Source organism: Vanacampus margaritifer, chromosome 2 (assembly GCF_051991255.1).
Source record: "Vanacampus margaritifer isolate UIUO_Vmar chromosome 2, RoL_Vmar_1.0, whole genome shotgun sequence".
Taxonomy (NCBI): domain Eukaryota; kingdom Metazoa; phylum Chordata; class Actinopteri; order Syngnathiformes; family Syngnathidae; genus Vanacampus; species Vanacampus margaritifer.
In genome coordinates this window covers 36985322-37009093 of record NC_135433.1, presented here as the reverse complement: position 1 = coordinate 37009093, position 23772 = coordinate 36985322, and the positions used below count along the sequence as shown (strand labels likewise).

The following is a 23772-nucleotide window of genomic DNA, read 5'->3' as shown; positions in this document are numbered from 1 at the left end:
GGATGTTGATCTCTGTGACGTCACATAAACAGGAAAGAAGCGGCCAGTTCAACGATGAAGAAGCTAAACCAAGCAAGCTTTAAATGTTGTGTTGGTCAGGTTACAATGAAAAACAACAACTTATTTTTTTTATTATTTAATATTTCACTACAAATCGTGATTTTTTGACTATTCGTCAAAACTTTTTGTTACCATGAGTCCATGACCATCTACTCGCTATAAAAGTGAACTTTCTAGTATTGGTGACGTACGTTAACGTTTGTGGCTGTAAACCTTTGGGTTTGTAGTCGATGCATGTTATGGAAGAAAAGGAAATAAGCCTCATCGACAAGAATATTTCAAGGTAAGCGCCGTTGTCGTGTCTTTTACCCAGAGCCGTATATAGAGATCTGCTTTTACCGAGTCGAGCTCGCCCCTCGCGGTGTCGATGATGCATGACAGTGGCACAGTCCAGCATCCAGCCACAATAAAATACTGGAGTTCGGTGTTCTTTTAACGTTGTTGTAACAAAAATGCAGGTAGGTTGATGTTGTCATTTTATTACATTCTTTTCGTTGTCGAAGCAAGTAAATAGAAGATGACTACAACACAAGATATCGTATTTGTTTGTCAATTTTGTTGTATTACATTAAAATTTTGTTTTATTAGCTTTTTATTTATTTTTCTTGTCCAGTATATTGTGCTTCTAATGTTTGAAATCTTTTCTTTTCTTTTTTTCTTGTGTATTTTTTTACTTGAGCTCTTACCCCATTTATGTTTATATAAATATTCAATAAAAAAAAATCTTTAAAAGAAAAAGAAAGAGGACAGAAAGAAGAAAAACTCATGTCTATCCCTAATCAACACACAAAAAAGTCAACACAAAATAAATGACAGCAAACAGTCAAGACGCTTTCTGAGTAACAATTAAACAAAAATAATTAAATAGAATGCCCTTGTACTTTTGATATTTATTAGTGTTGTTCCGATACAGTTCTTTGGCCCCCGATACCGATTCCAATACCCAGCTTTGCCAATACCATGCCAATATCTATCTATCTTTTTTCTCAACATGAAAAGCTGTCCTGCCATTGGTTCAGAGCATTCAAGGGCCAAAAGGATATCTTAGCTCGGCATGCAGCGAACATGTCACATATCGGTGAATGCCGTGCATGAGCAAGACACAAAATGCTGCATTCAAAGTCCTATATTAGCGTCAGAATTAATGGTATTGGCATGTTACCTGTTAGTACTCACCGATACCACTGTTTTAATGCAGTATCGGGGCCTCTGTCGATACCAGTATCGGTATCGGAATAACACTAATATTTATCCAGAAATTGTGCTTTTATACATTTTTTAAAAATGCAAATGGCCTGAGATAATTTTGTTTTATAATCCAGATTGTTCCACAAACTGACACCTTGAGTTGAAATACATCGTTCTTTTTGTTTTGTTCTGTGTTGAGGTTTGGAAAAAATATCTGTTCCGCGTAATTTCTTTTTACTAAAAACTCACTTTCCCTTAAAAAAAATATATATATATTGATTTGCATGTTAATTGGTAAGATTTCAAGATGGGCTTTATACATTATTTTAAGGCCATCAATTCATTAAATTTCAAAGTTTTAAGTTGCATAAAAATTGGATTACTGTGGTCTCTGAATCCTTATCAGAAAACGACACGAATAGCACGTTTCTGTAAAAGAAAAGTGGGTTCATTGTAGGTTTTGGCTGTGTACTTCCACACATAGTTCAGGTATGGAACAATCAATGAATTATATAACACTAACTACGGCCCGACCGATATGCATTTTTTTAGGCCAATACTGATTTTTGGCAGAAAAAAATAACGATTACCGATTAATCGGCCGGTTATTTTAAAATATACATATAATGCATAAAACTATCCCCCCCTTTCCTAACTTTCACTATTAAGATTTACTCTGCTTTGAATGATCTCATCAACAAATTTCATGTGGAAATGTGTGTTAAGACAAAAAAAATCATTGGATGCTTGCATCCTTAAATTTTGAGAAAATAAATGCTTTGAATCCTTGAAATATCAACTTTAAATATAATTTGAAAGGACAATGACAAAATAAAAATAAGAATAGAATATACTCAAATAATAGCAACTGAAAAAACTGTAAGAACAAATACTGACTGTGCCTGCGCGTTTTGGCCTCTTGGGGGCAGTATGTTGCCGTGCATCCATGCTGTACACACTTAAAATGAGTACAGAAGAAAAATGCGATTGAATTCTATTAAAATAACTCATTTTTCACACATTGGGAAGAATTTGTGCTTTTGTGTCATGTTATCTTACCTGTGGGTATGTGTTCCCACACCATTTGTGTGTGAAGATTCGTTATATGAAGGAAAAACACTCCCGAAGTTGATGCTAACTTCCGCTTAGCATTTGAATGGGATCCTCCCTCCGCTTTTAGCGATGTTTTAAAAATGAAGCATGTTTTGTATTTAAATATACAGTGGGTGCTACTCTTTTTGTATTGTGTTTAGTTTTACAGTTAACTCCAACTGGGATGTCATTAAACAGTTTAGAGGACGCTCGGGGGACAACAGAATAACCAGAATAACATATGCTACACACTTGCTGGTTGCTAATCATGATACGCAAGCAAAAATGCTGCATTCAGGGTACTTTCACAGCGTCGGAAACTTTGGGTTTCTCTCAATAACGTTTATAATGCTTTAAGGGGAAAATAATCGGCCAATTGGCCTATTGTTTTGGTAGATGTTTGAAGGGCAATAATCGGCCGATTATAATCGGTCTGGCCCTAACAATAACAAAGCATTCTTGTTCAATGGTTCTTTAACCTTGTGTAAAACGGCTGCGGTTTGCGATACCTTAGATTTGACATGTTCTATATGTGCTTTCCATGTTAAATGTTCATCAATAATAATACATAGAAACTTAATTTCATTAGTCCTTTCTATTTCAATACCCTGTGCACAGTCAGTGTTGCTTCAACATCTGTAGTGCCACAACTGAAAATCATGAACCTGGTTCATTTCATACTATTTTAAAAATATTTTAGCATTAATATTTCTGCCTTTTACTAACATTTTGTATTACTTTAATTCTAATAAGGGGAGGAAATTGCCTAGTACGTGGCGATTCGATCCGTATCACGATTCATAGGTCACAATTCGGTTTGATATCGATTAATCCCGATACGAATCTATAAAATGATTATTGTGATTTTTGTGAACTCAAATTTAGAAAATACTAATCAGTAAACTTGTACATGTACAATGTACACTGTAAGATTTGTATGAAAATGTATTTATTTATCTGAAAATTCAGGCCTATAACTGAGCCACTGTATTTAACAAACAATCTGTTGCAATCAGTTTCATGTTTGAACAGCATTGAGATAAAATATTAAGGCTTAATGTTCCATTTAAATAACATTCTTCCATGCTTAACGTGTGAACTAGGGATGCACGATAATGCTATTTTCAACCAATACGATAAACCAATCATTTAGAAAGTGCCGATGTCAATAACCGATTAGTAAGCCGATAATTGTTTGCCAAATTAACTTGAATACAAATTTACTTTTGCGTCCTACTATAAGTCTAACATGTACAAATACATTGAAACATTGTGTGTGTAAAGCACCTTGAAGCTGAATTTTATTGATATCTCTGCTTCAAAGACAACCAGTAACTCATTTTGAGTTTGCCAAAACATGTTTTAAAAATGCAACAAAAAACTGTGAGGATAACATTTTAGGGAGACACAGTAAAGAAGGCCCCCACTGGTGACTGCCATGCCGCCATGATGCATCTTCTGTGAACACGAGGTTGTGTGTATTATGACATCACAAATATGCAACACTAAAATAGGCGAGGGGAGGGGTTGAGGAGGGCACAACTTGAGCCACAACCACAACAGATGGACCAATGTGGCATGTCTATTATTATCATCGGCAGATTTCTTTATTATCTGGTTTATCTGTTTGACGTCACCGATATTATCGTGCATCCCTAGTGTGAACCCTAACCCAAAGTAAGACGTTTTGTTGAATATTTCCATAAAAATATTTATGTTTAAACATCAATTCGGCCGCATATTAAATCGATTTGAGAAATGCGCGCTGTAAGATCGCGATATATTGCCAAATTTATTTTTGTCCCTAATTCTAATAATGTTTGAGTATTTTGTCATCTTTGCAAATATGTAGCATATTTTACATGTAATATTTGTACTTTTTAAAAAAAATATTTGCACATTTTTTGTCAGTTAATATTTTGTAGGTTGTTTCTAATATTTTATTTTATTTGTGTTTTTCAGCTGGTATTGTTCTGTTTTTGTCATGACACTTTTCGGAATTTTACTATTTTCTAATTCTTGTATATTCAGATTTGTGTTTTTTTCAGCTAATGTGTTTTATTCATGTATTTTTTATATTTTTGTTATATTTCAAATTTTCCCCCTGCTATTTTTTAATTGCTCAACTCCTATTTGTGTATTTTGTAGCTATTGCGGTTTTTATTTTTGTATTTCTGTATATTTGTTTTTGGCCCAAAAATATATTTTGTGCTTTTTTACCATGCATTTTGTTCCATGTTGTTCATCTTTAGACTTCAAACTACCCTCCTTAGACAGCTTCATTGTTGATAAAGGAATAAGGAGTGCAGTGTCTCTTCTCGTCTAGCTTGCTGGAGGTTCCCCTGCGTCCCACTGTCACGTCGCTCAACCTGCACTGCAACCGCATCCCGAGGATCGAGGGCCTGACATCGGCGTGGCTCCTGACACACTTGGACCTCTCCTCCAACTGCATCGCTAAAATTGAGGGTCTCGCTACTCTCACGGCCCTGAGAACTTTAAATTTATCCTGCAATGCCATCAAAAAGATTGAGGGTGAGAACGCGCCATTATGCACTAGAACAGCTCTCAATTTATTGATTTTTTAAAAATCTTTTAAACCAAGTACCACCTCAAAAAAATACTTAGCTCTCAAAGTAGACACATAATAACCAGTATCAATGCTGTACTTCTGTACAGTACTCATACTCGTAAAAAATGTACCGATACTCCCTTATAAGCTCAGTTTGACATACCTTCCAGGTAGGGGCCATGTCAGTTGTGTGTAGATACTTCAAAGATATCATGGGCAACAAGACTTTTAGTACCCCAAGTGTTCCAACTGAGACGGCACATAATTAAAATAGTTACATTTAAGAAAAATGTATGGCAATACAATACAAAACATAAACCTTCCTTGAACTTAGCATATGTTTATAATGCTATGTTCAAGAAAGGTTTGTGTTTTTGAACAATATTTGATTGAAATTAAATACATTAGCATCACAATTGTAGGTCCAAATGGCAATATCAAGTATTGGTACTCGGTATCAGCAAGTATTCAAATGTTGTACTTGTACTGGGTCTCAAAAAAATAGTTTGTGTGTCCCTAATGACCAACATTAAAATACAGTAACTAGGGGTGTGCCAAAAAATCAATTCTCATAAGAATCGCGATTTTCATTTAGTAAGATTCAAAATCGATTTAAAATTTCCCCAAATCGATTTTATTTAAATTATTTTATAGTGCCTTGTCTTTGTCTGTGTGTGTCTTTATTTGGAACGCTGTTCATGTTGTATCCAGTTTGGCCACTGAGGGGCAGTGTGGTTCCACGCGGTCTAATACACTGTTAAGTTGTAGCCACATTAGAGAGTAGAAGGAAAAAGTCACAATCAAGTTATTCCAATAACAGTTAGTTTTTTTTCAGTGTGGAGCCATTTTTTTTAAGTGGTAAAAGTGCCGCGAGTAGCGCGCTAATTATCATTAGCGAGTCAGACTTGAGTAGATCATTACAATTCCTTGCACATCTATAGATTGAAGCAAAATCATTGTCCATCAAATCATTTTGAATCAAAAATCGTTCTTAATCGGAAATCAATTCTGAATCAAATCGCAGGCCCAAAAATCGGAATCGAATCGAATCGTGAGACATTCAAAGATTCCCACCCCTAACAGTAACGGCGCATGCCCTCGTGTTCGTCATTAAGCAATAGCAAAGCACAGCACCACCCTTCACTAATGGCATTTCCATTTATTTCAATGAGGAGAGAGGTGAGTTTTCTCAGCATGGCCTTGAACTAATTAAACTCGTACCTCAAGGTGCCACTGTCTTAATTTCAATGATTATTTCATACCGCTAATGGTACTCGTACCACTTTTGGAGCCACTGCGCTAGGAGACACGTCTGCTGGAATGACTGTTGTGTTTTTCATAACTCTTTTGTGACCCACAGGACTGAACGGCTTGGTGAATTTAACAAGGTTAGACTTGTCCTTCAATCAGATAAACGACCTCAGCGGTGAGTTCAGTCGGGAATTTTGCAGGACCCCAATTGTCTTTTATTGGCCGTCGCGGTGATTGTGATGTGCCCGCCAGGCCTATTGCATCTCCACGGCCCCGGACGCAAACTCAAGCACCTCAGTCTCCATAGCAACCGCCTTGGCAGCATCGAGCACCTCCTGCAGTGTCTGCTGGGATTGCGGGAGTTGAGAGAGGTGCTTTTGAGCCACGGCGGCAAGGACAACCCGCTGTGCTTGACGCCAGGTGAGACCGTGACTGTCATAATGATACTTGGAAGCTGCTTCACCCTGATTTTCTACACAGTGTTTCCTAACTGTTATATGACCAAGATGATGATCTAATTTATTCTCTTACTTCTATGGCAAATCTGAGTCTGTTTAATTGAACATCAAGATGATATACTCACAGGAAGCCATATTATATATAAGTCGTTTTATGAATGACAGCTTTCGTTTTTCTTTTTTTGCCGTAATTCTTCTGCCTGCCACTATAAAACATTGGCATAAATAAATGTTCAAGGATTGTATTTGTAATAGTTTTCAGACAAACCGAGTCAAAATAATCCCCCCAAATCACTTTCATACGAAATACATCTTTCCATAGAAAATAATGGGAAAATAGATGATAATGCTCAAAGAAAAATCTGTCACACGTGCGAATGGGTATAAGTCAAAACAAAACACCAAATATTAGACAATAAAAGAAAATTGTGTCCCGATCCTCGTCCGTCCGCTCAGTTTCTTCACATGTTTTCTGCCACTTATCCATCGCGTTGGTCTCCACTGACAAACTGAGTGATGCTTTAACTTCAGCCTCATGACGTCACTGCAAAATACCAGCTTCTTCAGTCAAATATTTTTTCCATTGTACCCGAGCAGTTTTGGCGTGCAGTGATATGCCAGGTTCAATCGTTGTATTTTTCTATAATATTGTTGTTGAAAAATGTTATATTTTAGAATTAATTGGCTTAGGGCAGGGGTGTCAAACACATATTAGTTCAGGGGCCACATGGAGGAAAATATTTTAAGTAGGCCAGACCGGTAAAATCATGGTATATAACTATTATTTTATTTATAACAATTGGCACAGTTCTACACAGATTTGCATGTTTTTACATTTTTACGTTTATGGGATTAAACAGAATGCAGACATCCCAAGAACATAAAAAAACAAAAGGACATAAGTGTTTTTCACAGCGATGATATACAGTATATTGTTCCCAGAATGCCTGGTGTGGCGCAGTTAATGAAGTTATAGGATGTTAATCCATCTCATATGTGTTTGTGTTACCAATAGCTGAATGTGTGTCGTATTCAGCACATTTATGTTTGATTTATGTTGGTCTATGTTTTTGTCAACAAACCGTAACTTTAGGTTGTGTGTAAAATAACGACAGCCAGGTCAATTCCGTGTACAAGTTTCATTGCTTATCTGAGCATTGTTTGTGAAATTACAAATTGATATGTTTTGATTTTGCCCGTCTGGTTAATAGGTGTCAAACTCCGGTCCTCGAGGGCCGGAGTCCTGCAGGTTTTGGATGTTTCCCTTGTCCAACACAGCTGATATATGATCAGCTGATCAGCAAGCTCTGCATAAGCCTGGTAACAATCCTGCTGATAGGAATCAGCTTGTGTTGGAAGAGCGAAACCTCCAAAACCTGCAGGACTGCAGCCCTCGAGGACCGGAGTTTGACACCTATGCTTTACAAGATTATCTCGCTGGCCGGATTGAACCCCTGTGTGGGCCTGATCTGGCCCGCAGGCCGTACGTTTGACACCCCCTGGTTTAGGGGGAGGGACTGGGTGTTTAAAAGGGGGCCGTCCTCTGTCTTGCAGTCAGTGTGAGCCACTACAGAGAAGAGCACATTTTCTGCATGTAAGTTTGACACCCCTGATGTTGGGAATGTTATTTTGAGTTTGTGACAATAAATTGAAAAACCCACTTCCTTTGGCCATCCAGAATCCCGTTACAGTGAAAAATGTACACATATTAGATAAAACATTACAACAACAAAAAAACATTACAAACAGAAAACAGATGAAAAATATGCATATTTTTAAATAAAAAATATTTATGAAAAATATTAGAAACAGTCATCAAATATCAGACAAGTAAAAACATTTAATAACATGAAATATTAGACAAAAATAACTATAAAAAGAGTGCAAAGGAAGTGAGATCAAGTTCGGGCTTCGGCCCACCTGGGTGGAGTTTGCATGTTCTCCCCGTGCTTGCGTGTTTTTTTTTTCTGATTACTCCGATTTCCTCCCACATTCCAAAGACATGCATGGCAGGTTAATTGAACACTCCAAATTGTCCCTGGTTGTGATTGTGAGTGTGGATGACTGTTCGTCTCTGTGTGCCCTGCGATTGGCTGGCAACCAGTTCAGGGTATACCCCGCCTACTGCCCGAAGCCAGCTGGTGGGGACAAGCGGTTAAGAAAATGGATGGATGGATGGATGAATTACAATTTTTTGGTAAAAATACATATACTCAACAAAAATATGATTATGTTTTTGCTCCTTTTTTTTTTTTTTTTGATGAACTCAAAGATCTAAATCAGTGGTGTCCAAACTCGGTCCTCGGGGGCCGGTAGTCCCGCAGGTTTTGGATATTTCTCTCCTCCAACACAGCTGAAGCTCATCAGCAAGCTCTACTAAGCCTGATAACAATCCTGTTGATTGAAACAGGTGCGTTGGAGCAGGGAAACCTCCAAAACCTGCAGGACTACCGGCCCCCGAGGACCGAGTTTGGACACCACTGATCTAAATCTTCTCCCACATATCCAATATCACAATTTCTCTCAAATATTTTTCACAAACCATGATTAGTGCACAGGTGTGCCTTAAACTGCCCACTGGGGACTCAACTGACCAGTCAGTGCTGACTGGTTTTCTGAGTCCCCAGACCTCACATGTTCCTCTTTGCCGTCACTGGTACCTTTCTATGGTGAAATGTTTAAGAAGCAGAGGAGGAAGCACTTACTTGTTTATGGAATTGATTTTGGGCAATTAGTCAGACATGCAGCTTACGCGAAAAAGTAGCATTTAAAGTTGCTTAAAGAAACACAAACACATCTGATTTATGGTGCGATCCAAAAACAAAATTATTGCCATTTCCTGGCCAGGGCGCATTTTTATTAATTCTGCAAAAGGTTTTTTTTTTCAATTTGGTAAAAAAAAAAAAAAAACACTTTTATGTCAGGGAATGTTAGGATAACTTCACATACAGGATATTTGGTGCGGCCCAAAAAGGGAAAAAATGACACTTATTTGTGGGGGAGATTTTTGTCAATTTGCCTTACACAAAAGTAAGTGTTCAAGTAAATAAAGAGAATTCTTTTAGCGCCAGGAAATCTTCCACACGCACACGAACACACACAAACACAGTGTTTAATAGAGGCATGGCGTCTATTGGAGTAAAGGTCACTGTTTGAGGCATATTTATATCAAATAAATGCAAAATGATGGTAAATGCACACTAACAAAAAGCAAAGCTTTCCAGATTTATATGAGTTGAGATGAATTCCACACTATTTATTTTTTATCAGTGGTGCCGAGTGCTACCTGGTACCCCGGCAGCCGTGGCTCAAGGTGTAAGGACGGTCGTTCAGTAACCAGAAGGTCGTCTGTTCGATGCGTTGTTTGTTGTCACAAACATTGCCTCCAGTGCTACTCACACTGGTGTATGGAAGGTGCGAATGTTTGGTGGTGGTCGGAGGGGCCGTAGGCACACACTGGCTGCCACGCTTCCGTCAGTCTGCCCCGGGGCAGCTGTGGCTACTTAAGTACTTTACCACCGCCAGAGTGTGAATGTGTGAGCGCACGAATAATGCACCCACTGTGAAGCGTCTTTGAGTGTCCAAAAAAGCGCTATATAAATCAAATGCATTATTATTATTATTATTATTATTACTTGTGTGATTTGCCGCAGGCTACCACGAGATGGTGATGCAGTCGCTGCCACAAGTGTCGTTTCTCGATGGCCTGGATCGTCTGGGACAGCTGTCGTATTCCCCAACTGACAGCCCGTGCGACATACCCGGGCTGGAGAACTACGTGGACCTACTCCTGCTCTCCGATGCCAGCAACAATGAAGCGGTGAGTTTAAACACCTCTCCTGGTTTTATCCCGTTGTTTCATATGTCTAAATTTGTTCTTTTTTTGTCAAAATATTTATTTTGGATGTTTTCTATCTTGTCTAATATTTTCACGTTTTTGTCTATTGCGATTTAAAAAATACATTTCTATTTCTGTATTTTTCATTTGCTGATTTTGTATTTGTATTACAAATTGTATATGTAGACATATTTGCATCAAATAAATGCATAATGTTGTTAAATACACACTAACAATGTGTTCTACACATTAATTTAACTCTTATTAAGATACAGTATATGCATGAGAAATGGCATTTTATTGGACAAATGAGAGGATGGCAAGTCATTGGTATTGACAGCCCTTGGTATCAAGAAGCCATTGCGAGTGTGATTCCTTAAAATAAGGCTAGTATTAGATATCGGTACTCATCTTTCTCTAATATTGTCTAATATTGTCAAGTGTTTTTCATTTGTTGTATTTTTTGTTTTACTTTTATTATGATTGTAATATTTGTGTATTTTTCATCTGCTAGCATTTCTGCTAACAGTTTTCTTCTTTTTTTTTCCAGAATGTATAGCTTATAATCTTCTTTTTTTTTAGCTTAATATTTTTAATACAGTATTATTATTTCCACATCCAATATTTGAGTATTTGTTCCAAATATTTTTGTATTTTCTAAGGGCTTTGTCTAATATTTAATTGTATTTTCAGTTGTTGCATTATTTCTTTTGCGCTTGTCAGAAAGTGCAAGTGTACGTGATATTTTGACTTGAAATAGTCTCATTAGCCAATCTCTGATATATTTGTTTTAGCAATATGGTGATAATAATTTTAACATAATCTTTTATGGTGAAATGACAACAATGTACCTACTGTTTCATCTCTAGTTAAATGGAAAACATGTCTTCCTTGTTATAGGATGTTCTTCTGACCACACCCAATATCAGGGAAGTTCTGACCCACTTTGGACAGAGTGAATCCTTCGCCGATCCAGTGTCAGCACCCAGCAGGCAGCGCATCAATCAGCAGCAGGTCCAACAGGTAGATGTGGACCGAACACTGGCTGTTAACGAAGAGCGTGTCAAGAAACTGGAGCAGCAGGTGTCCCACCTTATTCAGCAGGTGCTTTCATTATAACACTGCACACAATAATGTTATAGGAATATTTTCATTAGTATTTTATTAATTTGTAATGGTGTGTAAAGTTTCAAAAGTATTTAAATGAGGTCAACAGAAATTCATTGAATAATTCTTATTTATTGTTTTTCTCAGGCTTCTTCAAGGCACAAGTCCAGCCGGCCTAGCGACTCTGCGGTAAAGGCACGAAAGGCCTTAAATGACGCAGACCGCACGTCGGAAAGCGAGTGCGACAGCAGCAAGGAAAATGACGCTCGCTCAGCTAACCCAAAATATCGTAAGCCCACATTGACAAGGACGAGCAAGAGATCAGACAGGTGATTTGTTTGCTCCAATTAGTTAATAATGAATTTTGCTATTTTCTGAGCTTTTCTTGGCATCATACCACAGATATTTCAATTTCACTTGGCCTGATTCAGCCGATATCAGGTGGAGAGATTAGAAGGAAAGAAATTATCCTCCCTTTGATTAACAATCGTGTCTCTCTGCTCCACTCCTTCATCTTGCTTCATCAGAGATTCACACACGAGCTTCAGTAATCTTCAGTGAAAACTGTACTGTCAGTAATAAAATGACATTGAAATGTCACCACCAAACTCCCTACAACTTCACTGGACTGATGTCTGTTCCCAATACCAACAAGGGTCCTTAATGGATGAGGTTAAGGCAGAATAAATGAATGATGTGATTTTTTTTTTGTCTAATATTTTATATAATTCACATTTCACAATGTTTTTATATTTTTTCATTTACATTAATATTTTGTCTCATATTGTTGTCCAAACATTTTTGTGTTTCATCATAATTTGTTCATATTCATATATTTCATCTCATATTTTTTCTCCTATTGTCCAGTTGCTGTTTTTTTTTTATATTATTGTATTTGTCACAATACATTTGTGTATCTAATTTTTCTATTTTATTTTACGTTTCCATAATTTTGAGTGATATTTATATTTTTCATCTAATATTTTCTATTTACGTTTCAATATTCTGTAGGGGTGCACGATAATATTGGTGGCCGATAATTATTGACAATTATCGACCAATTTGACATCAAACAGATAAACCAGATGATAAAGAAATCCGCCGCTAATAATAGACTTGCCCAAGTCCTTAACCCCTCCCCTCTCCTATGGTCATATTTGTGACGTCATAATGCGTGCAATCTCGTGTTCACAGAAGATGCATCATGGCGACATGGCAGTCGCCAGTGTGGGCTTTCTTTCCCCAAAATGTTATTTTCACAGTTTTTTGTTGTATTATTAAAACATGAATGTTTTGTTTTGGCAAACTCAAAATGAATTAATTACTGGTTGTCTTTAAAGCAGAGATATCAATAAAATTCAGCTTCATGGTGCTTTACACAATGTTTCAATGTATTTGTGCATGTTAGACTTAAAGTAGGACTCAAAAGTATATTTGTATTCAAGTACTTGGCACACTTATCGGTTATCGGCATTGGCACTTTCTAAATTATTGGTTTATCGGTATTGATTGAAAATAGCATTATTGTGCATCCCTAATATTCTGTTTTTAAATCTTATTTTCTATATAGATAGTTTTATCATTTTTTTGTTTTACTAATTGCTTATTTTTTGTCCTTTAACCCAAAATGTCACTATTTAAATCACATTTTAAAATAATTTAACCTTGTATTTTTGTATTTTTCATTGTGCATTTAAAAACTATTTTTTTGTTCTGATGGTTTTTTTTTTATTCTGCTTTTTCCCAATATGAGTTTATTTTGAATCCAGTTTCATACATTTTTATTTGTTTTGTCTGCAGCGATCAGGAAAATCCTAAACCGAGGGTTGCAAAGCCTGCCGTCATGCGCACTTCTGCCACCGCCAAAGGGGGCGTTGATGCATCAGTTCTGACAAGGAAAGCCGGCAAGGGGCCGATCCATGTGAAATGGAAGTCTAGTGAGGAGGAAACATATAAGGTGCGTCGTGGATGTTTATTTCCCTTTATCCGGTTTATGTCTTCACGCACTTGAATCTGCGTATGCACCAGGCTATTGTGGAGGAGCGGGACCAGGAGAGGGAGAGGCGCTGGAAGGCCGAACAGGCCGTCACCAAATTGACGGATGAACTCAAGTGTCTGAAGACCAAAGTCAGCGAGGAGAAGGACTTGCAGAACATGGCCGTGCACACCACCGACCGGTACGAGATGTCACATTAATTACAACTGCAACAGCTGAATCGTTTCGATTGATATTGTCAGAGAGAGAGCATTTAACAGTTTGTCTAATATTGTGTTTCTGTAGTTGCACCCACACAGAATCATGCTGATATCTGTTCCCAATATTTTACGGTCTTAAGTTGGTTTGTCTTAACTGCTCTGTGTGAAGTGAATTAATTTGTTCCATGCCGCAGCTGTGTCCATTCTGAAACTTGTACTAACTATTCTGGCAATGTTTTAAATAATATTTTCAATAACTGCCATACACGGGTGGCGAGAAGTTTTGACTGCTGGTGTTTTTAAATAATAAGATACAATAATAGCCACATTTCTATTACGCCTATCAATGGACCTATGGACGCGTAATAATAAGGGTACGCAATTTAAATGTTGAGTGCCATGTTAGCGGAGTAGCAGCTAGTGTTGACCACCAGCTGATAGCACACTGCTGTATGTTGGAAGATTCCAGACAGGCAGACGAGGCTCCCTTGTAAGGTTGCTCCCAGAGAAAACGGGTGTGGGAAATTTCGCAAGATAATGCAGCAAAAAGTTGGGATCACAATTAGCAGCGGTAGATGTACACAATTTAAGGCACAATGTATGCCCAACCAAAGACAAAGAGAGAAATGAGAGTACGTGGGGCCTTAGATACTACGGTAGTTTAATTTGTTCCGTGACCACGCTTGCAAATTAAAACACTATCTCAAGTCATGTTTTCCAATAGAAATGATTAAAAATGCACTTATTCTGTTCCAGCCTTTTCCTAACAGTACAAAACAAAATGTAATATGTGGATTTTCAGGAAAGACAGGGCTTCATAATATTATAATTAAGTACATAATTAAATAGTATTAAAATGCTGTTATCTGTGACTGTGACTGAATGTATATTACTTGAAAAGGCGAGACCAGGCCTGGTGTGTGAAGAAAGAGTCAGTGAATCAGAGTGTAGAGTTGGCTGCTTGTTAAGTAGCTAAACTGTTAGTCACTCAGCATGTTGGGTGAATCAGTGTCAATCATGACAAACAGCGGGTCGTATATGGATATGTGCTTGTTTATTTTCTCATCTTTGTTCAACAAAACTATTGCACACTGTGGGCGGCGGCTGTGTCTAAACGTCTATGGGTGGATTTGCTCAAATTTGGCCTGATAAGCGGTATGTGCGCAGCTCGCTTCATCTCGTATCATGACACAATGGTTTGACCTTCCAAGTTTTGTTTTAAGTCTTCTAGAGGAATTGCTCTCACTCCATACTGTGATGCTATTTAGCTGAGACTCTTGCAGCTGTAAGAGAATCCAGGCAGTCAGTGTGTATGGGTGGCACGGATAAATCTCCAGTATGATCACAATTAGACGCAAGGTGGCAAGCATATGCCGGCGCTATTGCTTGCATCTGTTGTCACTCTTGCTGTCTTAATGACGGCACTCGTTAATCACGTCCACATATGTGAGGTGACTCCACATCTCCCTGCAGGCTTAAAAACGTGCTGCTGAAGGAGCGATCGGGACGCTGCGAGCTGGAGACGCGTGTGGAGCAGCTTGACGGGCGCTGCCGCTCGCTGAGCCAACAGCTTGAGCAAGCGCGCGGCAGCGAGGAGCGTCACAAGCATGCGCTCCGGCGACTAGAGGAAGATGTCTCCCGCGGGGAGGCGCTGCGGGCTCGCCAGCAGGCCCACGAGGTGCACAAGAACACACTGAACAATTAGCTTCATCACAATGGAATACTTAATTGTACTTTGGGGATTTTTTCTGTTGTCAAAATATATTTTTGTATATTTAAATATTTTTATATTTGAAATATTTTGTTTGTCCTATTGTGTTTATGTATTTGTTTGATATTTTGTTAGTCTAATATTTTACTTTTTTAAAAGATTTTTTGAGAAGAAATCTATTGAATAGTTGTGTATTTCTTTCTTGGTCTATTTTTCTAATGTTTGTATTCTTCAATCATTTTCAATATAAAATATAAAATTGAAAGGTAAAAAAAATTAGCTTTCGAATTGGTTTGTGCACAGCTATCAATTACATTACATTACATACATTATTTAAAAAAAAAAAAAAACAGGTACAAAGTTTGCCACCACATGGTAAAAATAACACCTATTCTTTATATTTTGTGGATTTTAACTTTTTGTTACTGAACTAGTTTATAACATGGTGTGGATTTTTACACATCAGACGCTTCATAAAGTGAAACACTTATCAGTTCAGTTGCAAGGCACCTTGGCAGAAAGCAGTAAAAGGTGTGCAATGTTGCATGCTTTGAATTGGAGGAACTTGCTCCATCTGGTAAACAAATGTAGTCCAAAGTGAAACGGTAAAAGTTGAGTTTGCTTTTGTATGCAGTATTTATTTTAAATTATACATATGTAGAATAAATATTGCGTTTTCAATGGCTTTTAATGAGACATATTTATGTTGTGGTTATGGCCTCAAGTATGATTAAAGAAACTAAATGTAATGTAACTTTATAATACAATATATAATAAATCAGTTAACAAAACATATCCATCAACCCATATACACTACCACTTATCCTGTTCATGGTTGCGTGCGTGCTGGGGTCTATCTTAGCCATGGTTAGTATGTAATAATATAAAAATTTCATAATTTACACAATCCATTGAGCCATTCTGTGTAACGACTCACAAGAGTCGCGGTCATGATGAAGCCTTTTTTTATCCAACTGTCTTTGGGCGAGAAGCAGGGTACACCCTAAACTGGTCGCCAGCCAATTGCAGCAAAGTACAGTATTTTATACTGTAAATAACGGTGCATAAAATGAATTCCAATCATTGACTCGTTTGAAATTCATTTCTAATATCCTTATATGATTTGTTGTCTACTTTCAGATGAAACGGCAGCAGGAGCTGGAAAACAAGGTGGCGGCTCTGAAGCGCGAGTTGGACGCCCATCGAGCCAAAGTGCAGCAGTTGCACGAACTGCTGGCGTGCCGAGAACAAGAGCACAGGTGCGCCCCCTCTCCTTCAGCATATCCATTTATTCATTTTTCAGTCCTCAATTTCAAAAAGAAATACAGCTCCTCGTTGTGTCCCTAGAAAGCAACTGGAGATGCGGCTGCAGCCGGGCGGGACAGACTTCCTGGCAGCAGTGGCAAGAGAAGTGGCCTCTGAAAGGCAAACCCACGCTCAGAGGGAGTCTGAATTGAAGGACAAAGTGGAGGAGGGCAAGAAAGCATACGCAGCCCTGGAGGATGAATTTCGAATGGCACTCACGATTGAGGCTGCGCGTTTCTCTGAGGTCTGCCAATAAATGTTGACGTGTCATACAACTACTGTCATGCCATCATGTTTTGACGGTTATTCATTGTAGCTGCTTGTCACCTTGCACAACAGAAATGGATGAGTCATGCCAGCATTTCTCTCCCCCTCTTGCAGGTAAAGAAGGCGTGCGATCAAATGACGGCAGAGCTGCCGGAGCTGCGAGCGGCGCTGGCTCAGTCGCAGCAGGCGGGGAAGAAATCCGCCTCCCTGGTGCAGGAGCTCACAGCGCTGGTCAAGGAGCAGAAGAGCCGCATCTCAGACCTCGTCAATGCCAAGAGAGACGCTATAACTGAGTTCAAGGTAGCCGAGTGCATAAATCAAAAGATCATCATGAATAGGTAGAATTGGTCAAATCACCCCCGTCTCCTCGCAGAGGCGCGCACAGGCTCTGGAGGCCGACCTGGATCAGGACCGCCGTATGCGCCTTCAGGTGGAGGCGCTCAGAAAGGAAAAAGCAAGACTGTCGTCCCAGCTCGGCGCGCAGGAGTCTGTCATCGATGGACTCAGGGCAGAGAGGAAGCTCTGGGGGCAGGAACTCGCTCAGCAAGGTAGGTGAAGAACAATCAAGTGTCTGAAGAAGAAATGATTGGGTTCTAATAGGCACTAAGAAAGAGAAAGAAAGTTAGGGAAAAATTATCACCAACACCAGTTGTACCTACCGGCATAAAATTGGGTGGACACGTTTTATCATGACATTAGCCCATGAAAAAGTCTCAAGCCCCTCTGCCCAAAATTGAACAGGAAGTCAGATTATTTGGTTTGAAGCAGCGATTTCGATCAAACTCCAGGGCTAATATTTTGACAAACTTCTATTATGTAATTTGCTCAAATGAGCGCAAATCTCAATCAGGTGACCCAGACCATGCTGTGAGAAATCAGGAGTTGTGGGAAATCGTCTAATGGGGTACCGCACATATGTTATTTTTAGACCGCAAGGTCACGTGACTTCAGCAGCTTGAGCCGGAAGGAGGTCAAAAATGAAGCCGGCTCGTTGACGACCTATGCTAGTAGTGCTTGTTTTGTTCTCGTTTATCTCTGGGGAAAAACGTAAACACAGCTGTTATGGAACTTGCAAAAACGACTCCAGACAATACGACCGTCCACATATGTAGGATGTATTCTTTCCCGAAGCCAAAAATTCAGAGGGATGAATGTGAACGTGGATCAACTTGTGCGGGCGTAATGTAGTAAACATTTTGTTTGGGGCCATGCATGCATGCTCCTACAATGACAATCCTGCTCTTGCTAGCCACCGCCGTCCCGAAGAGGTAAGCGATTGTCTTTATTTTATTTTTAGGCGTTTGGCACTACCCCGGCTGCCTGACGACAACAATGAATCACGAGAAAAAATGCTAAAATTTGATGAGCATTTTGAGGATTTGTCATTTAAAAGGAGGTGCTAGGAAATGTTCATTACTTTGATTATATGTGTACACGATAACCATTACACATTTTGTAAAAATGTGACTAAAATGATGAAAACAGAGAAATCACAGATATTTTTCAATATTGGAGGGGAAGTCAGCCCCAAAATGTTCTTCACAACAATTATGTTCTATAGAGCCCCACTAGTCCAAACTTTGTATTCTGATTAATACTGTGTTTGTGGAATATGAATTAAGCAACAAAATCCACCCATTTTTATCCATCACAGGGGGTGGCCATTTTTTCACTTGTTGTCGACTGAACATGACATTGCAATTGCTCAGGGCTCAACAACCAATCACAGCTCGCCTATTTCCTGAATTTGGTTATGTGACATTTGCAAGCTGAGCAGTGTTTGCTCGTTACCTATGCCCTGAGCAACTCTTATGTCATTTTCAGTCAACAGCAAGTGGGAAAGTGGCCGCCCCCTGAGATGCATGAAATATAACAAAATATATTTTGCTGCTGATTCCACAAACACAATATTAACATTGTTTAGACTAGTGGGGGCGCATACAACATAGTGTAAAGAAGTGTAAAAGAAAATTTGGGGTTGCGATCCCCTTTAATTTAAATATTTTAGAGATAGTTTTAACATATTTCAATTTGTGGATTTTTTTTTTTTTTACCAAAAATTAACATGCTTATCTAGAGTGCTTTCTGCATTTGAGAGAAGACAACACAATATCTTCCATTACACTTCAAACTAATTTAAAACATATATTATTAAGTAATAACCTTGTAAAGAGGATAACACATTTTTAATATCTTGGTTTGATGGTAGGGATATGGATTAGCTGATATGTGACAGAAGAGTCCCCATGAAACTAAAGGGTAAATTCTGTAAAGCCGTGGTTAGACCAGCCATCATGTATTGATTGGAAGCAACAGCAGCACAAAAAGTAGAAGAAATGAACGTTGCTGTAAACGGAAGGAAAAGCGTAAGAGATGCATATCTGGAGTGCCTTGCAAAGACAATACATATATACAAATACAAAATTAATACATCACAGGAGGTTAGTAAAGATAACCAACATTTCAGGCAAGGCACATGAAGCAAGACTGAGGAAACATGACAAGGATAGCATGAAGGAAGAGAAGTGATTGAGATGAAAGTACAGGGGAAATGAGGCAGACCAAGAAACGGATCGAAGGAATACGAGTATTTAATCCGATCTCAAAGAGACAGAATTGGATGAAGGCACACCCGCAACAGGAACATTTGAGGAAGGCTCATATAAAACGGTCATCCCCAAATAGGAAAAAGAAGGAACAAAGTGTCTGAACATAATACATGAATGTTCATCTTAAATTAATACAGACAAGATATGAAATGTCCACCCAAACTAATCCAAAATGATAACATATCCTCCTCGTGGAGCTCATAAATGGCGATGCACTTTCTCGTGTATGTCTTCACCACAGGAGCATCTCTGGCTCAGGACCGCGGACGTCTGGAGGCCCGTATCGAGGCGCTGGCCGCTGAGGTGGAGGCCCAGAAGAAGCATATTGCGCGGGACAGCGACGCCCTCAAAATCAAAGGCAAAATAATAGAGGATCAAACAGAATCCATCCGCAAACTCAAAGAAGTAGGGCAGATGAGTGCATCCAAGTGAAATGAACATGCAGCAGGTATGTTACTGTCTCTTCTTGTTCCGTAGACGTTGCTGGAGCGCGACGAGCAGGTCCGCAAGCTCCGCGATGACAAGGCTCAGGCTGAGAAGACGTTCCAGCGGCAACTCGAGGAGGAGACGTCTCGGCTGTCGGAGCTGGAGGGACGTGTTGAACACCTGAGCCTGCGCAAGGAGGAGCTGAAGCAGCAGTTGGAGGACAAGGAGGCTGAAGTTGAAGAGGTCAAACGAGTTCACAGGTAAATTCAGTCTTGAGTGACTTTTCTCAGTTCTGATTTTGACATAAGAAACAGTAAATGCAGCGGTGCCTTGACTTCTTACTTATTACATGTTAATTTGTTCTGTGTTCATCACTCATATCATTGTATCCTAAATCAACTTTCCATATTGAAATGAATGGAAATGCCTTTAATCCGTTCCAGCCTCTCACTTTTTTTGGGGGTAATATAGCGTTCTATAATATTTCACTTTATAAAAACATACTAGGGGTGTGAATGGCCTAGTATATGGCGATTCGATTTGTATCACGATTCGATTCCGATTAATCCTGATACGAATCCATAAGTTGATTATTGCGATTTTTTTTAAACTAAAATTCAGAAAATACTAATCAGTAAACTTGTACATGTACACTGTAAGATTTGTATGAACATTTATTTGTTTATCTGAAAATTCAGGCTTATAACTGAGCCACTGCATTTAACAGACAGGTTGCAGTCTGTTTCATGTTTGAATAGCACTGAAACTAAATATTAAAGCTTAATGTTCTATTAATATAACATTCTTCCATACTTAATGTGTGAATCCTAACCCTAAGTAAGACATTTTGTTGAATATTTCCATAAAAAATTGATGTTTAAAAATCAATTCAACCGCATATTAAATCGATTCGACAATTGCGCGCTGTAATATCGCGATATATTGCCGAATCGATTTTTTTCTAACACCCCTAAAACATACCATAACACACTTCACCAATTGAATGGCTATTTTGCTGCTGCCTGCCTGGCTACCTGGAGGCAATATAAGACAGACGTCAGACATAAATGATTGATGGATCATGATTTAGCTGTAGTTTGTAAATATAGACACTCGTGCAGCACATTCAGAACACTCAACTTCCTGTCCTCTTATGTTTCATTCAGCAGGATGTTGTACAATTCCTCTCTTAATTTTCAGCGAGTCCACTAAAAAGTGGCAGGAGAAGACTCAGCTGCTCACTCAACTGGAGAGCCAAGTCAAGCGCATGAAGGACACCTTTGACAGCAAGGAACGCTCATTCCTAGAAGAGAAAGAGCAATTAACCGAAGCACACAGGTGTGTTTGTGGCGAGGTGTTCGAAAAGACGAACTTGCCTTATTAAACTTCCATCTTGTTGCGTCTTTCAGAGCGGCAGTGGAGAGGCTGCGCTGCATGGACGACGCCTTTCGTGCGCAGATGGAGTCCCTCCAGGCCGCCCATCAGGCTGAGCTACTTCAACTGGCGACTGACAAACACAATCAGGTTGAAGAAGCCAATCGGAAGGTAAAAAACACAGATTAGTGGTCTCTTTTCATCTGAATCAGGTCAGAATTTGATGGTTTTGAATACTTTGCAGTGTATTATGGTACACCCAAAAATAATGGCTCAGTATTTGTTTTGGATTTAAGCTACAGTAAGTTAACAAACAGCAACATAGGAACCCATTTAATGTGATATTTGCATGTTTAGCTCTAGGATGCCACAAGATGGCACCAATCCCTGACAGTAGTAATCGGGATCAAGGACGTACAGTATGTTGGAGTGATACTTACCATAATACTTCTGTATGGCAAGGTGGAGCTTTTAGTTTAGCCTGTAATGTTGTAAACATATTAAAGTTTTGGGATCATAGTTTCTGGTATGCCTCCTTAGGAAACTCAGCTCCTTTGGAGTAAACCAGAACATTCTCGGGACATTGTCTCTCTCTTTTCTTTTTTTATTTATTCCATATTTTTTTGTTTTCTTTGCATTTTAAAGACTACTAGCCTTATTGTTTATGTGCAATTACTGATCATATTTTTATACTGTTTTCTTTTTTATCTGCTGCTCTATGTGCCTTTAAATGCCCCCCAGGACAAATATTTTTTGTGTATTGAATTGAATATTTACAGTTAATTAATATAGGCCAACGGTTTTATGGTGTGCTCAAGATTCACACTTCTTCACTATTTGTGACAGGACTTGGCCCCAATCGCTTAGAATGGCTGTACCTTTACGTTACACTCCTTTTTTGGTTATTTCAGGTATTCAATGTGGAGGAGGAGATGCGTCAGTTGCTGCTTGAGGTGGAAGCCAGCAAGAGGATCACAGAGGAGAAAATGAAACGTCTTAACAGTGTACTAAAAGATTTAAACTGGTAAAATATCATGGTAATGTGTTGATTAAAATTGCTGGTGTGCAACTGTATTCTTTGTTTGTAACAAGCAAGTTTTGATTAATTAAATTATTTAATTTCTATTTTACAAGAGTCATTTTTCACATCTGCACAAAATTACTGGATTCTAATTAGTTCCATATTTTACAAAATACTGGAATTATCACAAACTCAAAAAACAAATGACACAACTAATTATCCATCCATTTTCCTACCTGCTCATTTTGATTGCAAAGGATTTCAATATTAAGAAAGGCTAGCTAGCTAATAACATCCCTCCTTCCATTTCCTATATACCGTTTGTCTTCATTAGGGTCGCGGGTCGCCTGGCACCTTATACCAGTGTGTGTACACCCTAAACCAGTGGTTCTCAACCCCGGTCCTCGGGGACCCCTGAACAGCCTATTTTCCATGTCTTCCTCAGCCAACACAGGCAATTCAAACGATCAGCTAATCAGTAAGCTCTGCATGAAACCTGATAAGGATCCTCATCTGTGTTTGCTGAGGGAAACATGGAAAACAGGCTGGATAGGGGTCCCCGAGGACCAGGTTGAGAACCACTGCCCTAAACCATACGAGTTAAAGTCCGGTCTTGCATGTTGTAGAGGTTTCCTTTGTCCAATAGAGCTGATTCAAATGATCAGCTAATCAGCAAGCTCTGCAGGAACTTGATAATGATCCTGATCATTGAATCAGGTGTGTTAAGAGTAGGGAAACCTCAAAATCAGGCAGGACTCCGGCCCACGAGGACCGGATTTTGACACCTGTGCCAGTGGTCGCAGGCCAATCGCAGGTCACACACCCTCTGTTTTTTATTTGAGCATCTACATTATTAATAGTCCAGTAATATTTATTGCATATATCTGTTTGTTTCTGAATTGGATAATTCAAATGTATTTGTTTACTTCTATGTTAATTTATCTTAGTTGAACTAGTTTACATATATTACATACACTTTTTTTAACCTCATATACAAATGCTCAAATTAAAAGAACTCAAAAGTTCATGCATGTTGGGATGGCGGAAGGGAACCAACATAGCCTAGAATCTCATAACTGTGACGCAGACGTGCTGAACACTGCAGTCGTGCCTGCCCAAAACACCGTAATACGTAATTATTTCTTTATTTTTAAGTACAAGTAAAACATGATCAGGTCAAGTTATCTCATAAGTATTCTATATCAATTTCTTTAAGGGGGATTCTTAAGCTTATTATTTAAAAGTCTTACGTCAAACGTGACCTCCATCATGTCAAGACGCCTCTCCATGGGGTCTCCCA

General features: G+C 38.8%; 1 protein-coding gene and 1 long non-coding RNA gene across 3 annotated transcripts; one reads left to right on the top strand and one right to left on the bottom strand.

The window, feature by feature from the left end:
* Window positions 1–16: 16 nt before the first annotated feature.
* lrrcc1 (leucine rich repeat and coiled-coil centrosomal protein 1) lies at window positions 17–22549 on the top strand. Of its 2 annotated transcripts, XM_077557570.1 has the most exons (19): window positions 18–343; window positions 4667–4872; window positions 6270–6335; window positions 6413–6580; window positions 10272–10438; window positions 11357–11560; window positions 11711–11892; window positions 13364–13520; window positions 13592–13740; window positions 15233–15437; window positions 16611–16729; window positions 16818–17019; window positions 17157–17342; window positions 17416–17590; window positions 19893–20056; window positions 20129–20337; window positions 21278–21415; window positions 21487–21622; window positions 22363–22549. In XM_077557570.1, the coding sequence occupies exons 1-19, from the start codon at window positions 291–293 to the stop codon at window positions 22477–22479; spliced, it is 3003 nt and encodes a 1000-aa protein (XP_077413696.1). In that variant the 5' UTR covers window positions 18–290; the 3' UTR covers window positions 22480–22549. The 2 variants fall into 2 exon arrangements, 1 of the variants encoding a protein (XP_077413696.1); XR_013291136.1 differs by lacking the exon at window positions 22363–22549 and having other exon boundaries at window positions 17–343; window positions 21244–21415.
* Window positions 19213–23770, bottom strand: LOC144043681 (uncharacterized). The gene is made up of 3 exons (XR_013291148.1): window positions 23723–23770; window positions 21454–21584; window positions 19213–21380 (listed from the first exon to the last, which is right to left on the bottom strand). It is a non-coding gene; the product is annotated as an uncharacterized LOC144043681 (long non-coding RNA).
* Between the last annotated feature and the right edge of the window lie 2 nt (window positions 23771–23772).